General features: G+C 46.8%; 1 protein-coding gene across 17 annotated transcripts in view; it reads right to left on the bottom strand.

Annotated features, from left to right (window-relative positions):
• Positions 1-17,833, bottom strand: part of LOC144124450 (uncharacterized) — a 425,125-nt gene that overhangs the window by 385,244 nt on the left and 22,048 nt on the right. The window contains exon 1 of one of the 17 annotated variants that reach the window (XM_077657113.1): positions 7,072-7,158. The exons of the other annotated variants lie outside the window; for them this stretch is intronic. Coding sequence (XP_077513239.1) covers positions 7,072-7,146 — 75 coding nt within the window. The 5' untranslated portion in view covers positions 7,147-7,158. Of the gene's footprint in view, positions 1-7,071; positions 7,159-17,833 lie in introns of those variants that run through there. 17 annotated transcript variants of the gene reach the window in all.

The following is a 17,833-nucleotide window of genomic DNA, read 5'->3' as shown; positions in this document are numbered from 1 at the left end:
TTTATTTTACATATTTACAAGCTTCTGAGTTCTGAAGTGAGCTGCTTCAACTGCATCTGCAGTCCAGTTTTATACACTGCGTCTTCCCTAGATTCCCCAGGTAGGGGACGCCCACGCCGTGGTGGGTGTGGAAAAAACTTTCACTATCACACACAGACACCTCCGCACACATGGACACGCCCCTGGCATAAGTTGAGCCCGAGGGAGAGGGGTGTGCGGCCAGGACCCCGTCAGGCTGGCAGGCGACGTCAGGTGGTCGGCCCGCTCTCCGCCGGTCGGTGAACTTCGAAGAAACCGAGTCGGAAGAAGCCCCGTCGGGAGATAATCACCAGTGGTTCTGACATTAGGCATGACCGGCGAAGCCTGCAGACAAGCCACTGTGGCGATCTGTTCCCACGCTGGTGCTGTGCCCGTGAGGCCAGGGGTAGTCGGGTCGGTGGAGGCGTCGGGGAAAATCGGAAGACAGCCGGAACCACTTCGCGGCCCGTGGCAGCGACTCCTTAAAGGGATTTTCGCAGAACCCTGCTCCCCGCTTGTCCCACGCAGCAACGACCGGGCGAGCGCGGTAAATGCACCCCGCAGACACCTGGCGAGAGATTCTGTCTTGGTGGAAATCCTCGAGACATGCTGGCGCCAATCCTAATACCAGCTGGCGGCCATTCCTAATAACGGACGGACGGACGGACGGATACGACTGAACCCTTTAAATCGGGCGGTGACTCAAGCCACCTAGCCATGACTTGTGAAATTTTACTCTTGTCTTGATTTTAGCAACCAATCAGATAACCTTCGCTTGGTTATTTCCACCCGCTTAAAATCTATTTTCCATTCACCGTCCCTAAACCCCAATGCCTTGGATAAATCAGCCCCGCTGCTTCCCACTGTAGGGTGGATCCCTTTACAGGAAAGTATGAAATGTTCAGCAGTTTCCTCTTCCTCTCCGCACGCAACTCACGTGTCTATCTCGTGGTACCTGACTCCATGTCTTATAGACCGCAAAACTCCCGTCCTGGCCTCAAACAACAAAGAGCTTCCCCTACAATTATCACAGATATTTTCCTTGGCAATTTCCTGCTTAAAGATCCTGTATGTTCCCGGTGCCGATTTAGTCAGCATACCTGTTTTCCACATAAATGTCATGTGTTGTTCCCATTCAGCGTTGTCATTCTGCATATCTGCAGACATTACAACTCTTGCCATTGAAGTATTCCAAAAATAAATACATTTCTCATCTAGACCGACCGGGGCTGGGGCCTCGCACTGAAGGAGCTTGTTCATTTGCTCAAATTCAGCGATAAGTGGGCTGAAAAATTCAACAAATAGTAAATTTTGCTCATCAGTGTTTGCTCGTCATGTTTTGCTTAACATGTACTCTTGCTGCGTAATACCACTCTATACTTTTCATTGCTTCAAAGTGGGCTTCCAGTGCAGCCTACTTATTCATCGCAAGGCAGATGCAATGCTGAGCCATCGCCTCGAGCTATGCCCCGAATAATTATCAGTGACATCGTCCGAGGTGATGGCCTCGCACGAATCCTGTACTCTTGCTGCCTTTCTTGGAGAATACGTGATCCATTTGAAAGTTTCGCGTACAACAATTCTAATACATTATGTACAATGTGGGTAGGTAGCACATCGATCGCCACATTACAAGCTAGCTCTAGCGAATGGCACACACACTTCAGGGTGACGCATTTTCTCACTTATTCTTTTTGTGTAAAGGCTGTAGGGCTGGCCGCATGGAACACTTGCCCCGTCTGTTCCGAGGCCCACACATTATTTCGCGTTAAGTTTGTTATCAGCTAGCAGCGCTTCAGCAGAGAAAATAGCCACTCCGCAGATGCCTCGATCGCTGGCGCAAAGCCGAGAAAGGCTGTCGCCCAAAAAACAGAACATAGCCCAAAAATAGCCACATAGCCGAAAGAAAAGTTTGACGCCAGCTCGGACAAAAAGTAGCCCAATTGGGCTATCCCAACCTGGCAACCCTGAAGGGGGCACGTCCCAACAGGGAAAACTCCCATCCACCATAGAGATTATAGTGTTCTAGATTAGGTCTAATCTAGTACACTAGAATGGAGAATGCGGGCAGGATTTGGCTCCTCTATTGTGGAGCATAAATTGATCAGCCGTAACAATATGGCAAGAAAAGTTTTCACGCTAGCCTAATATTTGGGTTGAAAAACTGAAAAACGCGCTATTAAAAAGATTTCATCTGCGTCCAGAGCAGAGCACGGCGGCGAAACTGCCGATTCACAGGCAGACTCCGAGACGTCGTCTTGCCAGCATTCCCGCGGTGGATAGGCGGTAGCGCCTGCTTTCCCTCCATGCAATGTTTTTTACTAAAGGCAAGTTTGGGAGGAGGAAGTTGCTCGAGCCATTTCCGCTGGGCCACGGTTGCCTGCCTCGAGTGCGCGCTGACTGCACTGCAGAAACGAGAGTGCGGTGCGTGCGACATGCTTCTGCTACACCGCCGACCTGAATTAAATTTCCAATAGACGCCCTGCGCAAACGGAGACCAGCTGAAACTCATTTCGTGGATGGTTGCTGTGCTTTTGGCGCACTGTTGTTTGCGATGCCGTGAGATTACTGACACGTAGCAGGGACGGTAATTACCTGCCTCCATTTTGTGTTAGCAGTGGTATGATCGCGGTTTCGCACCGAGGCAAATGGGCGGGTCCGCAAACACGGATTGCATTATAAATATGGGCATAATACGGGCCCTGAAAACTTCTGGCCACTCCTTGACCTTAAGCACTAATTCGAATGTGTATGATCTCGGAAAAAGTAATTAAAGAAAGAAGATCGTGCAATGGATATAGCAATAACTTTATAGACAGGACAACACACGCTACATCTGGGCACTAGTGGTCGTTCTTAAAAATTCGCTCAAATGCTCGTGACCTGACTTCGGGCACCCAATCCAATGCTCGTTGTCTCTCAGCGCGATCGCAGACTTCGATCGGGAAGAGATGCAAGAATGCCCGCCATTGAACTTCATATGTCATCGTGAAAAAATGTACCAATTTTTGATTACCCCACCCCTTATGTAATACCCCGAAAGGGGCCTTTAAGGTAAATAAATGAAAAAAAAATGAAATGAAAAAAATACTCCTGCGTGAACGACGCGAATCAGCAGCCGAATGCTGTGGCATAGCCCCGGAGGTAAAAGGCACGACGTATGGTTTCACGTCCACCGAGACGGCACCACCAACCTCATAAACAAAGGTAAATAATACGTATGTGATGCGACCCGCTTAACTTGAAATTATCTCATGCGATATGTCGGTAGATCACTCTGAACTCCCGACAGGCACCATCGGAAGTATTCACATGAAACAGGCCGCACTGCGCGATCGGTAGCTGCGTATGCGGTTCCTTCGCTGTGGGTTTGTATTCACAGTTGCAGTTACAATTACAATTCATAACTCGACGTATTTGCTCAACCCGTCTCGGTATTAAGCGAAGCGCCCCCCTTCGGCATCGCGTTTGCCGCTGCTGCTTCTTGCAACCACTTCTCCCATGCAGCAGTGACGAGTCGGTGGATGTGGTTTGCTGGCTCACTTAGACAAAACTAGCCGCATTCTCAGTTCAGGAACACCACGCTGCTGAGTAGAGTTCATAAGCACAGCGCAGTAGCCGCTGCACCAACGCCGCACAGACAGTCCGAGATGGCGCCGGTGCCGGCTTTTAGGTTTACCTCATACGGGACACCACCAGCAAAGTAAGATGGTGGCTACCAGGTATCGAAACTAAAGTCGTCTGCTTGGTCTTGAAACAACCACCTAGCTTGCTTACGCTTGTGAGAAACCTGACGCCGTGCCGCGCTTACCGTACAAGTGAAAATATTACATGTGCCCTTTTCGGGTAAGGAAAACGGTGGCTCAGTGATTAGGGCGCTCGGCTACTGATCGGGAGTTCCCGGGTTCGAACCCGACCGCGGCGGGTGCGTTTCGATGGAGGCGAAACGCTAAAGCGGCCGTGTGCTGTGCTATGTCAGTGCACGTTAAAGATCCCCAGGTGGACGAAATTGTTCCGGAGCCCTCCACTGCGGCATAACTCTTTCTTCCTTTCCTCTTTGACTCCCTCCTTTATCCTTCCCTTACGGCGCGGTTCAGGTGTCCGCCGAGAGGTGAGGCAGATACTGCGCCATTTCCTTTCCATCCAAACAAATTTCAATTTTATTACCTGGGTCTCTAGCAAGCAACTGTTTTCAAGTTTCCCCGACTTTAAGTTCCCCGAAGGGATGAGAAGGCACAACCAATTTTAATCGAAGAGTAATTTTTACCAGCCGGAAAAGGACGAGGGACAAGAGAACTACACAGGACAAGGCTTCCCTCTTGTCTATCGTCTTTTTTCGGCTGGTAAAAATTCTTCGACATGTCATACCAACTGGCCGATCATTCATCCTTGCTTTAACAAATTTAATGGCCGCCATCTTCGATTCGAGAAACCGAAACTACGCCTCCATTTCGTCCCCCGACGTCATACTCACATAGTTCCACCTCTATCCACCATATTGGACCGTGGCGTCATCATTGGCATGCGGCAGGTGGTTGCTTTTACAATGCTATTGTAGATGGCGCTACAAGTCTCAATGCGAAATGCGACGTTTTCTAGTTGCAGCCACAGATGGCGCTTTGATCTCAGGGTAGTTCGAAACGTGATTAGTAGTTGCTGCCACAGATGGCGCCGTCATCAAAGGCCGTAGCAGACCCCACGAAATCTCGAAACGTGATGAGTAAGAGCTAACGCTCTTAAAACAGACCAAGCATCGCAAGTGGGCATATTTTAAAGAAATGTTGAATGTTGCAGCGGCTACAATGCATTAATTCGCGCTGCAATCACGCAGCCACCGGCCGGCAAGCCATGTATGTGCCTTGCCTTTATGAGAATATTAAAGGTCTGTCAATATTTTTAGTGCAGCGAACGGCAGATGCGGTTCATCTGGCACGCCTGCACTTTATGATTTCGTACTTTTTGCCAACGTGAGCATAGGTTAAAAGATAAATATGAATAAAGCGACAATGTGGAGAGCCGAGATTGGATTGAGAATCGTCAGCAGATATTGTCGGAAGTTACTCTAGCTGCTCTAAAGCGTGCATCGATGTGCATCGAAACCGGCAAGCATAACGCCGTGGTGTGGTCTGACAAACCTACACAAGCACAATCGCAGTATTTTTCACGAGCATGCTCGTGGTTCACGCTTTTCCTAACGTTTCTATCAACGCCTGTCCTGCTCGCTGTTACTGAAGGGCTTGTTGCTAACTACACAAATGGCCGACTGCAGTCGTTGGTGTCGGCCGCTCGTAAGAATGGCCTTTACGAGGGTCTCGGAGGTCATGTGAACAGAGGGCAGCAGAAAGAGCAACGGCACTCTGCACGTTCGGCTGAGGTGCAAGTGGACGTCCCACTTGTGTAGTATTTGACGTCACTTTCTGCGCACCGGCACGGAGGCAGTGCGGCTCGGCCGAAGACACCATGACAAGAATTGGCTGCAGACAGAATCGAATATTTTCGAGCAGCTGAAATATCCAAGCAGAGCGTAAATTAAAATATAAATGAGTTTGCACAAAACACAGCGATGAACACATCTTGCACAATATTCAGGGGATTTCACGTCCCCAAGGGACGCCGTGGTACCGGGCTCGGGATAATTCCGACCACCTAGGCACTGACATCGCACAGCACACGGGCCTCCAGCATTTCGCCTGCACTGAAACGGGACCACTGCGGCCGGGATCGAACTCGCGTCTTTTGGGTCATAAATATTTTACTCCTCGTTTATCACATCCTAACTCCTATCGGGCATAACATAAAGAAGTAGGGAAAATAATTCAGCAGGGGGTACCATTCAAACAACTGTCAGATACAGTACGCCGGCTACTGCACAGCAGCTGTCTAGTCCTCCCATACTGCCTCCCTTGGGCAGAGAGTAGAACCACTTTGGCTACGGCTAAAAAGAATTCGGAGGCTCGCTTGTGTAATGCAGCGGAGCTATATGGCCACCCGCGCCTCACGCAAAGCAGGTCGGTCGCAGATTCCGCTGCACGCAAATAGATCTCCTTTTGAGCGGCCAGAATAAACCCCAGAACAGAAAGAACAGGAACACCAGAACAGAAACAGAAGGCGCTGATTTCAGCGCCTTCTGTGTGTCTAGTCTCGTCCTTTGTCAGTGTTTTCTAGCGCTGGTTTTTAATACGATGGAGCTCGGGACGCTGTCGCAACGTTGTTGTCAGGAACAGGTGCACTGGGAGATGAGCAGAGTGCATACTTCCCGAGCATCCTACAAGCAGCATGATGCAAGGCGGTGCTTGGGAGGGGCAGGTGGCCTCAGTTCAAAACCGAGAAGGCTACGTCGGCTAAGGGAAAAGTGGTTTCTGGCCACGCTCGCCGCCGCCAGGGGGAACACTGGGGCAAGAAATAGTTTTAGAGACGGTGGACATAGCTCCGATAGAGTGTACTAGAATACACTAGCTCCGAGCCGGAAGGTTTTGGGTTCACCGCTCGTTTCTTTCTTGAGCGCAGTGTTTTGTTTTTGTTGGCGCTGCCTTAATGGCCCGCAAAGGAGGAGCGATGAGGGAATAGTTTTCTGGAGCGGCATTTGGCGGGAAGACCAGAGAATATGTGCGCCTAGAGAGGTTGGCTTTTCTTTTACTCTGCTTGCTTTGGTTTTCGTATGCATGAAAACCCAAAAGTAATTTAAGAGTAACTGAATTACTTTTCGGAATTGTAATGTAATTTCATTACCTTTGCGAGCAATTAATTGCCTCTCTTTAATGTAATTTTGCCACGTGTGATTTAGGGTACAGAGCGGCGGGAGAGCGGGCGCATTCAGGCACCCTAGCGGCGGTCGCTCGCCTTCGCAACTGCGTTGAACAACGCGATTCCACGCCGACTTCGCAGCTGCGCTGAATCACATGACTCGGCGTTTATCTGATTAGCCACGGAGTCGCGAGATGGAACCAGTGCTTCGGCTGATTGAACCTGGTGGTTCTTATGACCAAGAACAGGGCGAAGGATAGGAAACCCAAGAAGTCTTCCGCTCCTCCCCCCACGGTATCGAGTACGCACCGGCGGAGGCAGGGCCCTGGCCTCCCAGAGCTGGATGCGGTGCCGGACACAGCGGGACTCCTCCAGGCCACCCATGGCCGCCGCCTCCTCCTTCTCCTCTTCGTCTTCCCATCGCCCCACTGCGCTTCCGTACTCGCGTTGCGTGGAAACGCAGCTCCCGCGGCCATTTCCGAGTCAAAGGAGGCGGCGAGCACCCGCTGTCCGTAGCGGCAGTATTCTCAGCCAATTCTAGCCGTAACAAGGAAATGCCCATTTCTGGGGCTACTCGACAGCAACACTTGGCCGCCGTTTGACGGAGGAAAATTTTTCCACGCATCTCGGGCTGCTCGCGGCAGTTGACGCGTGTGTGCAGTTCGGTGGCGGCTCGACCATTCGTTTGGGAAGCAGCCACCGCCGCCGAGCTACACTTTAACTGCCTCCCGAACCGGCGGTGCTACACACTGCAGCCGTTTAAGGCGAAAGCCTTTAATGGTTCATACTCGCGGCCACGACCTTGTCCGTCCGATGTCACGCCCTTCAGAAACTCGATAAGAAAAAAAATCTTTGTGCACGATGGGATTCGAACCACCGTCTCTCGCTACTTCCTGCCAACGCACATGCGGTTCGCCTTTTCAAGGACGCTGGAGAGCGTTTGCGGAAAGGCATCGAATCATACCCCTGTCACACGGCATTCCTCTAAGGCCTTTCCAGCAAAGGCACCTTTTTTCACCAAAGGAGCGAAAGCTTAAAGGAGCAGCGACGCAGCTACACGGTGCAGCCCAAGGGTGAAACAGTCGTTCAGGCTTAGCGCCATCTGCTGTGCTCGAGGCGGCTGAAGTGAGTGTTTTAAAACTAAAGTGGGGTATTCTGTTCATTCGCTGAGCTCAGGCAATTTTTTATATTCTGAATGCTTCCTTAAAAGTACTGCAACAGTTACTCCCATCAGCGGCAGCAGGTTTTGTGCATTGCCTTGGCCACCAGGGGCACCCAGTGTCGCTACAAGACATTCACTGTCTTGAAATCTGGGCATAAAATATAAACACCCCGACAAAAAGCAAAGCCAGACACAACTTTCACATTAAAAATAAAATGTTTTCAAATATTCCTGGCTGTATCTATTTTTTTATTGCTTTTACTTTTTCACGTTGGATGGCACTATGATTGCAGGTTCTCTGAAATGGGAGGAAATAGAAGAACAGTTAAGGCAGGAGGAATCAATGGTATATGGTTTAGTGGAAACACATCTTAGAGACATGGAGCAACCACCCTGTAACCCATACTACGCATGGGAATATTGCAATAGAACAGAGGGCAGCAGAAAGGGGGTGGAATTGGGGCATTCATTCATAAAAGTAAGAATTTTCAAGGGGTTAAACAGGGATGCAAAGAACATTTATGGCTAAAAGGAAAAGTGACAGGTGAGCAAACACTCCTTGGCTTTGTATACCTGTGGACAGGAGCTAATGCCAAAGAAAAAAACAGGAAAATGTTAGAATGTATTGCAAGCGACATTGATGAGCTAGGAGGACAGGGCGAGACAATTATATTAGGCGACACGAACGCACATATAGAAGACATGGATGGGTACACAGATACGGCAGGAAGCATGTGTGACAGACATGATTTAGTTGTATGCAAGAGTACCGAGAAGTGTGAAGGGCTCATACCATAGGAAGCAGCGAGTCTGCACTCGACGATAGATTATGCACTAATGTCACACAGGATGTATAATAGATTAGGAATAATGAGCATAGATGAACATGGTTCCAGAAGTCCAGGTAGTGACCACAAGCGTATCAAGTTGAGTTTCAGAAAAGAAACCAATGTAGGACTGAAGCGAGATGAACAATCAGAGGGGAATTTTTACTCAGAAAAGCAATTGGAAGCAGTAGCCAAATTGAGAAAAGGATTTTTGAGGATAGTGAAACACAATGGACTTATACCAATTTAACTCGATTACTGGAGCTAGAGGTAGCTAAGGTGCGAGTAAAGCTAAAAGGGAAAAGACGCAAACCCAAGAGTTGGTGGGATGAGGAGGTCAAGAGGGCGGTAGAGAAACGCTAGGAAGCGTCCAGGGAACACAGATATTCCAAGAAGAGGGGGGGAACCAGAAGTTGAAGTAGACAGGAAATGGGATACCTTCATGAAGTGGAGAAGGGAAGCTTCCTATTTGATTAATGAGAAAATTAGAAGAAAGGGTGCCCAATGGATGTCAAAAGTAAATAAAAAGGATACAAAAGCAGCTCAAAAATTCTGGAAGCATCTAAATGCAATGAGTAATAAGACTAGGCTAGAGAAAAGGTTTATTATTACAGATCAGGGTATTCGACTAGAAGGAGATGAAGCGATAAAACACATAGGAACAAAGATGACAGAAAAATTTAAAGAAATAAATGTTGCTCATAATTTATCAAAGGAGGATATACCGGTTACTGCAATAGCTTCACTTGATCAAAGCGAGTGGGAAAGGGCAGAGAAGAAGGTTCCTAGTGGCATGTCGACACGACCAGATGGTATTCCAATTATGTTAATAAAGAAGATAGGAGCAAAATCCAAGCAAACATTAATACAGGTAGTGAATAAAATGATAGTGGATGGGAAAGTCCCCGATGAATGGCAATTAAGTAGAATGAACATGATATATAAGGGAAATAGGGACAAAGCTGATGTAAGTAACTACCGTCCCATAACAGTGACATCTATGGTGCACAGGGTGGTGGTGCAGATTATGAAGGACAGATTGCAGGCTTGTGTGGAGAATGAGGGGGTGCTAGGGCAGCTACAAAATGGGTTCCGGAAACAAAGGAGGTGGAGGAGAATCTGTTTTCATTGACGTAGTGTATAGAGATTGCTGAAAAAGGAACACAGGCCCATATGGCTAGCATTTCTGAGCATTAAGGGAGCTTATGTCAACGCTATTCAAGAGTATCTGTGGGACATACTGGGCTGTCAGAAGCTAGCGCCACACTGCGGCGGGCGAAGACGCTCAAGGGGAAGAAAAAAAAGAAGGAGACGTGGCGAAGAGCGCGTGGAAGGGAGAACGGTTGGAACGCGGTCGGCGACGGACGTGGGGAAGATCTGCTGGCTCCCCGAATTTCCAGACTTGGGCCTTAGCCGCAGACGTCCGGGCTACCAGACCTGGACAGCCGTCGTCGAGGGCCAGGCCCACCAGACCTAGGCACCGCGGTTCCCTTCCTGTGTGGCAGCTTCAGAACACGGGCCGCTTGGTCTTCTCCGCTGCTTCCCGGACTACCAGACCTGGGGGCCGCCTTTCTATCCACTACGGCATCCCTGGATTACCAGACCTGGGGGCTGCCTTTCTCTCCACCACGGCGTGCCCGGACTACCTGATCCTGTCCTCCACCAGAGCGTGGACCTGAGGGCTTGATTGTGCCAACGCCCCCCGCCACACCTCCTCGCCCGACGCACCACCTTCACAGAGCACACTCAGGACAATAAACATTCCCCCGAATGTTGAGTAAATGCTTTCTTTGTCTGTCGCGCGTGTTCTCTTTGTCAGCTTTCCTGTTTATGTGTTTTTACCTCCTTTTCTCGTAGTTTCTCACATTAGAGTTTCCTTTTTTCCCACATGCCGCCTGGGTTTATTTCTTGGACCTTTTACGCTGAGATAATGTGAACCTGCCGTCCTCTTTCCCATCACATGGGCACTTTGGATGTGGAAGATGGAGTAGTTAATCCTTTAAAAGATATATATATAAAGGTATCAGAGTGCTTATAAAATGGGAAAAAAATGTATCGGAGCCTGTAGAGATACAGCGGTGGCTTAGGCAAGGATGTCCTCTGTCTCCTTTGTTGTTCATGTTGTACCTGCAAGGGTTGGAGACCAAGCTAGAGAGGAGCGGACTAGGCTTCAACCTTTCTTTTTTCAAGCAAGGCGAATTGATTAAACAGTCATTACCGGGACTAATATACGCCAATGATATAGTGCTAATGGCTGACAACACGGAATATTTACAGAAGTTGATAGACATATGAGGTACAGAGGGAGATAGATTAGGTTTCAAGTTTAGTAAGGAAAAATCTGCACTCATGATATTTAACGATGAGGTCAGCGAGCATAGAATACAGGAGTTCCTGCTAGAAGTAGTGAATGAATATAAGTATCTTGGGGTGTGGATAAATAACGGTGCTGAGTATCTGACAGAGCATGAAAAATATGTAATGAATAAAGCTAGTAGGAATGCAGCTATCATGAAAAATACGGCACTGTGAAATTACAATAGGTATGAAGTGGTAAGAGGGATCTGGAAAGGGGTGGTGGTTCCTAGCCTGACTTTCGGTAATGCGGTCCTGTGCATGAGACCAGATGTTCAAGCAAGGTTAGAAATCAAACAACGTGGCGTTGGGAGGCTAGCTTTGGGAGCACATGGCAATACACCAAATCAGGGGGTACAGGGTGATATGGGATGGGCGTCGTTCGAGAGCAGAGAAGCTAGCAGTAAGATAGCATTTGAGGAGCGATTGAGAAAAACGGGGGAAAAGCAGTGGGCAAGGAAAGTTTTCAGATACCTGTATATAAGGAATGTTGACACGAAATGGAGAAAGCGAACTAGAAAATTGACAAGCAAATATCTGGACAGCAGTAGGGGGGAAAATCAGCAATTATCAGTTAAGAAAAAGGTTAAAGAAACAGAGAGCGCTCTGTGGAAAACAGGGATGCTGACGAAATCAGCACTGGGAACATACAGGATTTTTAAGCAGGAAATTGCCAAAGAAAATATCTATAATAATTGTAGGGGAAGCTCTTTGTTGTTTGAGGCCAGGACGGGAGTTTTGCGGACTAAGACGTATAGAGTCAGGTACCACGAGATAGACACGTTGTGCATTGCTTGCGGAGAGGAGGACGGGACGGCTGAACACTTGATACTTTTCTGCAAAGGGCTTCACCCTACAGTGGAAAGCAGCGGGGCTGATTTATCCAAGGCATTGGGGTTTAAGGACAGTGAAGAGAAAGTAGATTTTAAGCGGGTAGAAATAACCAAGCGAAGGTTATCTGATTGGTGGCTAAAATCAAGACAGGAGTAAAATTTCATAAGTTGTGGCTAGGTGGCTTGAGCCACCGCCCGATTTAAAGGGTTCAGCCGTATCCATCCATCCACCCATCCATTCCATCCTCGAAGGCCGCGCCTTCGGGCTCCAAAGGTCTCTGACGAGCGCCTTCGCCTCCAATGCCCTTAGCGGCAAAGGCGCAACATTCGTGCGGTGTAGCTGCACTCCTTTATGCCGTTAGATATTAGGACCTGATTCTCAAAGGCCTTTGCGGTGCCCGTGTGACAGGGGTATCAGACAGATGCCTCCCAAACGCCCTCCAGTGTCTCCAGCATTTAAGATTCACAAACAATTGCATACTTTTTTCTTTTTTTTTTTCAAAAATTATATAAAGCGCACTTAGGACAACAGACAAGGGAGACCAAACAACACAAGCGCTTAATCGCAACTGTGCGTTTATTCGAGAAACACACAAAAGGAAGACCAATCATAAGCCTATCACATCCGTAAGAATCAGCGCACGTGTGTTGCCGACCTTATGGTGGTTTTGCATGAAAGAGAGTTTTCTTATCTTGACGCACCTGTATGAGCACTTTTCCTGTCACGCCTGCGCGATGGCTTTTGTTTTGTTTGTGATTGTTCTTCCTTTTGTGTGTTTCTCGAATAAACGCGCAGTTGCGAGTAAGCGCTTGTGTTGTTTGGTCTCCCTTGTCTGTTGTCCTAAGTGCGCTTTATATAATTTTTGAAAATGAAAAACCAACTAGCTCAGATGTCAATTCTGCTTCAATTGCATACTTAATCAACATACTAACCGCACATCAGTGACACAAACAGCTACACCACGCTAAAGGCTTTCGCATCAGCGCAGTTTAGGTCAACAAAGTGGCTCCTGAATCTTTTGTTGTTGCTGTTAGCCTTACAACGGATGGCACATACGCACATGGGGGATCGGCCAAGAACCAGAGACATAGGTTGTAAGGCAAAATAAACACACGTGTGAGAGCAACACCGATGGATTTTACCTCAAGTAGGGGCGATGCCAAATCGAACAATGGACGACAACAAAGAGCCATTTTCTTTTTATTTGTAGGACTTGCCAACTGGTATAAGATGCCACAGGATGCCATTTGAAACATGATCAGGATTCCTCAAAATGCAGAGCCATTAGAAGACTGCGCAGTGTGTCATTAGTCTGCAATGTATCATATCATTGCCAGCTCAGGCAAGATGTATTGCCAGATGCTCATGTGCCGTGCACCACTAAGCCCTCTCGCTTGTTAGCACCAATTTCTCTACCTTGGAAATGTATGCGCCACTACAAGCCATTCGTCCACTGTCCCTTGATGTTCCAGCACCGTTTCGACCGTTGGCTGATACATGCACAGGCAATTCGCCACAATGCCACAACATATTGTCAAAATGTCGGTGGGGAGACGATCAGCAGCATCTCTTTAGGCCAGCGCCGCCTGGGATGCGATCAACTCGAGACCCCTCTACCGGCCCTAGAGGTTTATGGACCAAGAAGGTAAAGCAGCGGACGTCAGTCAAAAACAGTAGGGATTTGAATCTATAGCTGAAACAACAGAAAAAACTGGTGCCAAATCGCACAACACACAGCAAGAAAGACTGGACAGGCGCATCCAGTGCACTTGTCCAGTCCTTTTTGCTGTGTGTTATGCGATTTGGCACAAGTTTTTTCTGTTGATATGCACCAACTAGCCCCCAACATGTTCTATCGTATAGCTGAAAGAAGGGTGGATTTGAAAACAATAAATGGTAAAAAAATGAATTCCTGAAAGAGAGTCAGGAAACTATACAGAGACACGGTGGCTGGCGATGCCACTATGGTTCAAAACGGATGCCCTCATGCCATCCAATCATCATGCCTCTGACTGCTCGCATAGAAAAAGTGCAGTGATGGCGTAGAGGTAGAGCACACGCTCGTGTGCAAGTGGGCCATGGCTCGAATCCCAGTGCCACTCAATTGTCCACCGGATTTTTTTTAAAATCCGTGCATCAATGTAATTGTATAACCAGGCTTGCATTGTGCCCTACTTGACTGCTGTGTCCCCCATGCTGGCACTGCCGCTTCATCACACCTCCAAAGATGGCACTACTTCTCCATTTTCGCAATGCAACTTAATTACAGCTCCGACGATGGCCCGGCTATTTTCAGGGGCGATTTTCGTCAATGTCTTTTTGATATTTGCGCCTGTTTCCTTGCTTCCAATTAGTTGCCTTGTTTCATGAACATTAACAGCATGAAACATTGATGTGAACTTACTCAGAACTGCGATGTAAACACGCCAAGAGATTGACAACTGAGGAGAAGTCAGATTCATTCCCCAAGGCTACAATTTTGAAAAGCGGAGCTTTTGTCATCATGGTATGTGGTGTAGGGGGCAAGGAAACTTGTTGCTTCAAACCCTCATCCAACAGGGCTCAGGAAAAAAACAGAGAAACGATGTTTTTTGTGTGCCTGGAAGCTGCATCACTATGTTTCATTCATGCAAGCTTGGTGCTTACATCATTCCTTCAGTTACTGATGTCGCATCACAATTAAATTCGGTATGTATGTGCAGAATGCCGCGATTATCTTTTGTTATGATTTATGGTTGCAAATGGGGTTTAAATGTGTTACAACTTTTGTAGTTCCATCCAAAAGAGGCATTTAAAAGAGTAATAATTTTTATTTCATGAAGATTGTAATTAAGTACACTCCTTTCTCATTGCATAAAGGGCTTTACAACGAACAAAATTACACACTTTTTACCATTTTCCTACTTCTATTCTAACAGTAAATGTGCATGTTCACACCCCTTCTATTTAGATAAAATGCCGCTTTGAACCATGCAAGATAGACAAAAGTGGACAATAGATTCAAAGAGCTGGAAGGAATCCCCTCATGAGTAACACTACATTATACTAAATCAACATGCCGCTATCACCGCAGTACGGCATGCACAGTTGGTGTAGTAGTTATTTCTATACGCAGTTTTGTTGAATGTATTTTGTTCTGGTAACATTGCGAATTAGGCCCAGAAATCTTCCGGTTTGAAGAGGACGCGTTTTTCGAAAAAGCAATTACCCCATGGAAAAAGAGCAGCATCGAAAGGTGACTTAGTAAGACTTTCTGACGGGCTAGTTGGCACATATTCATTTCTGAAGGCTGTGCACTAAGAAGCGTTCACAGGAAAAAAGGAAGGCAGACGACTGGAAAGAAGCGCAACTTTCAACTTTAATGACGACAAGAGAAGCCAGGCCCACTTATATATCCGCTGTTATCCAAAAATGAGCTGCATGAGAGAGCGTCAACCTAACAACCAAACACGAGAAAGAGCAATGGGGCATATCTAAGTGAGATTAAAAGCCTAAGAAGGTGAACATATCAACACGTGCCGAGGTATGGTAATGTAGAATTCACATGGGCTAACAACAATGCATAACAACATGAGAATGCAGAGCTGCATAAACGATGTTCCTACACAATGTGCCGTAGATACACTTGTAAACCAGACTCTCACAGCTTTTGGTTCTTTACCGAAGGGCCTGAAATTCACGCATGAACGGGCAGATAATGATCTACTCCAGTTTCTGGACCTACAACTTATTTTTACAAATGTGCATGTGCATTGGGCTTATCAGCCGCGCTCAAAGAATTCACTTTTGACCTATGATAGTGCCCACTCCAAGCTGGTAAAGCATGGCATTGTATCTCTTTGCATGAAATCTGCTTTAGAACAATCATGCGCCCACAAGATAGGTGAAAGCTTCCACTCTGAGACTGACCTAATTTTATCAGCAGGATACCCAGCCCAGATGGTCACTGGCATGTCTGAAAACCTTTTGAAAAAGGTAAAAAATTCTGACCAAGCTAAACACTACACAGAACAGAAACCTGTGCAGGCAATGCCTTACCTGCACAGTCTCTCACACAACTTGAAAGAAGTTGCGTCTCATCACAGGGTTAAGCTGGTTTTTTTCGGCTCCCTGCAAACTGGCGAAATTATGTCCGATGGTGACCAAGAAGCGTGTTAAGAAGGCCTGTAATATCAAGCATCAAACCATATACGCACAATATACTGCCAATGTTATGTATGAAATCCCCCTGACGTGCGGCAAAGTGTATGTGGGGCAAACCGGGAAACGTTTCAATGAGAGCGCCTGCAAGCACGTCACCCTGAAGAGCAAATCTGGTTACCATCCGTTACACTGCAGCAATTGCCAAAACTGCTACCCCAAGTTCAATGCAACGAAGTTTCTAACTAAGGCTCAGGACAAGATCGAGAGAGAAGTAATTGAGGCCTTTTTCATTGACCTACGAAAAGACAAGTGCGTTAGCACGCCTTCTATTAACCTTTAGCACGCCTTCTATTAACCTTTCTAGGAATGAACTATCCTTTTTGGACGGTTACATCTAGTCTCTCAACCCGTTCGCTCCTATGTATTTTAGTTTGCTTTTAGAATTTTTAATGTGCCTTTATCTCTCCTCTTTTTTTTTGCCGCCCTTTACACGGTTTCTATCCCAGTTTCTCTTGTTTCCTTTCATTGTCAGAATTTTTTCATGTTGTTATGCATATTTTTCATGTTGTTACGTACTTCTTTCTTTTCACTGTCATCTTTGAGGCAACTCTGTATTCTCATGTTGCTGTTAGTCCATGTGAATTCTACATTACCATACCTCGGCATGTGTTCATATGTTCACCTTCCTAGGTTTTTAATCTCGCTTAGCTATGCCCCATTGCTCTTTCTCGTGTTTGGTTGTTAGGTTGACGCTCTCTCATGCAGCTGATCTTTGGATAACAGCGGATATATACGTGCGCTTGGCTTCTTTTGTTGTCATTAAAGTTGAAAGTTGCGCTTCTTCCCTGTCGTCTGTCCTCCTTTTTCCTGTGAACATTTTTTTAGCGCACAGCCTTCAGAAACGAAAGGTGACGCGTCACCTGCACCGGCTTCTTATCAAACGCTGAGCGGAAGCCTTCGCATGCCGCGCTGCTTTAGAAAGATGACTTTCAAGTAACACCAGAACTTACCAAATCAACATCCTTGCCTGACACCTAAGACCACACAGTCATCGGCAAAATGTCGCGCAAAGTTCATACAGCCGCTAATATTGTAAAGTATAGATGTGATTGAAGCCGGTATATACTTTTACCACAAACAAGCGGAGACAACCAAATTCACCACTTGATGGGCATTTGATGAGTGAAAGGGCGAGTGACGCTGTCTACGACACTGAGAGCAGTCTAAGAGCTTGCCAAATCAAAAGCTACTGCTTTACGTGGTCTTCTAACGAAAAGATCTTTCTGAGGAAAGAACCTGGCGCACAGGCAATAAGGATTGCCTCAGAACAAGATCTTTAGCAGATTGCCTGAATAAGTTGGCTCCATTTTTTTTTCGTTGCTGCTGCTGTTGTTTTAACGTTTAAGATGTATTATACTAGCAATTCTCTTATTGCCTTCCTAAATAGACACAGCTATTGTATATCTCTTTCTTTGTATCATTTAAATGCACAGGGCCTCAGAAATAAGATAAAAGAAATTGAGGCTGAGCTGGACCCCATAAAATGTCGCTTCGAAATTATTGGATTTTACAGAAACCTAATATACATCAAACAGAGATGGTACACATTTAATAGGCTATGACAATATCTCTGTATTTAGAGAGAACAAACGTGATGGCAGAGCATCTTTGTTATCAAAAAGGTATAGAATATAGAATTCTTCCATAATACACTGTAGTTTTGATTACTTTAAAACAGTTGGCATCACAC

The sequence above is a fragment of the Amblyomma americanum genome, chromosome 3 (assembly GCF_052857255.1).
Source record: "Amblyomma americanum isolate KBUSLIRL-KWMA chromosome 3, ASM5285725v1, whole genome shotgun sequence".
In the NCBI taxonomy this organism is placed as follows: domain Eukaryota; kingdom Metazoa; phylum Arthropoda; class Arachnida; order Ixodida; family Ixodidae; genus Amblyomma; species Amblyomma americanum.
This window is presented reverse-complemented; position numbering and strand designations above follow the sequence as displayed.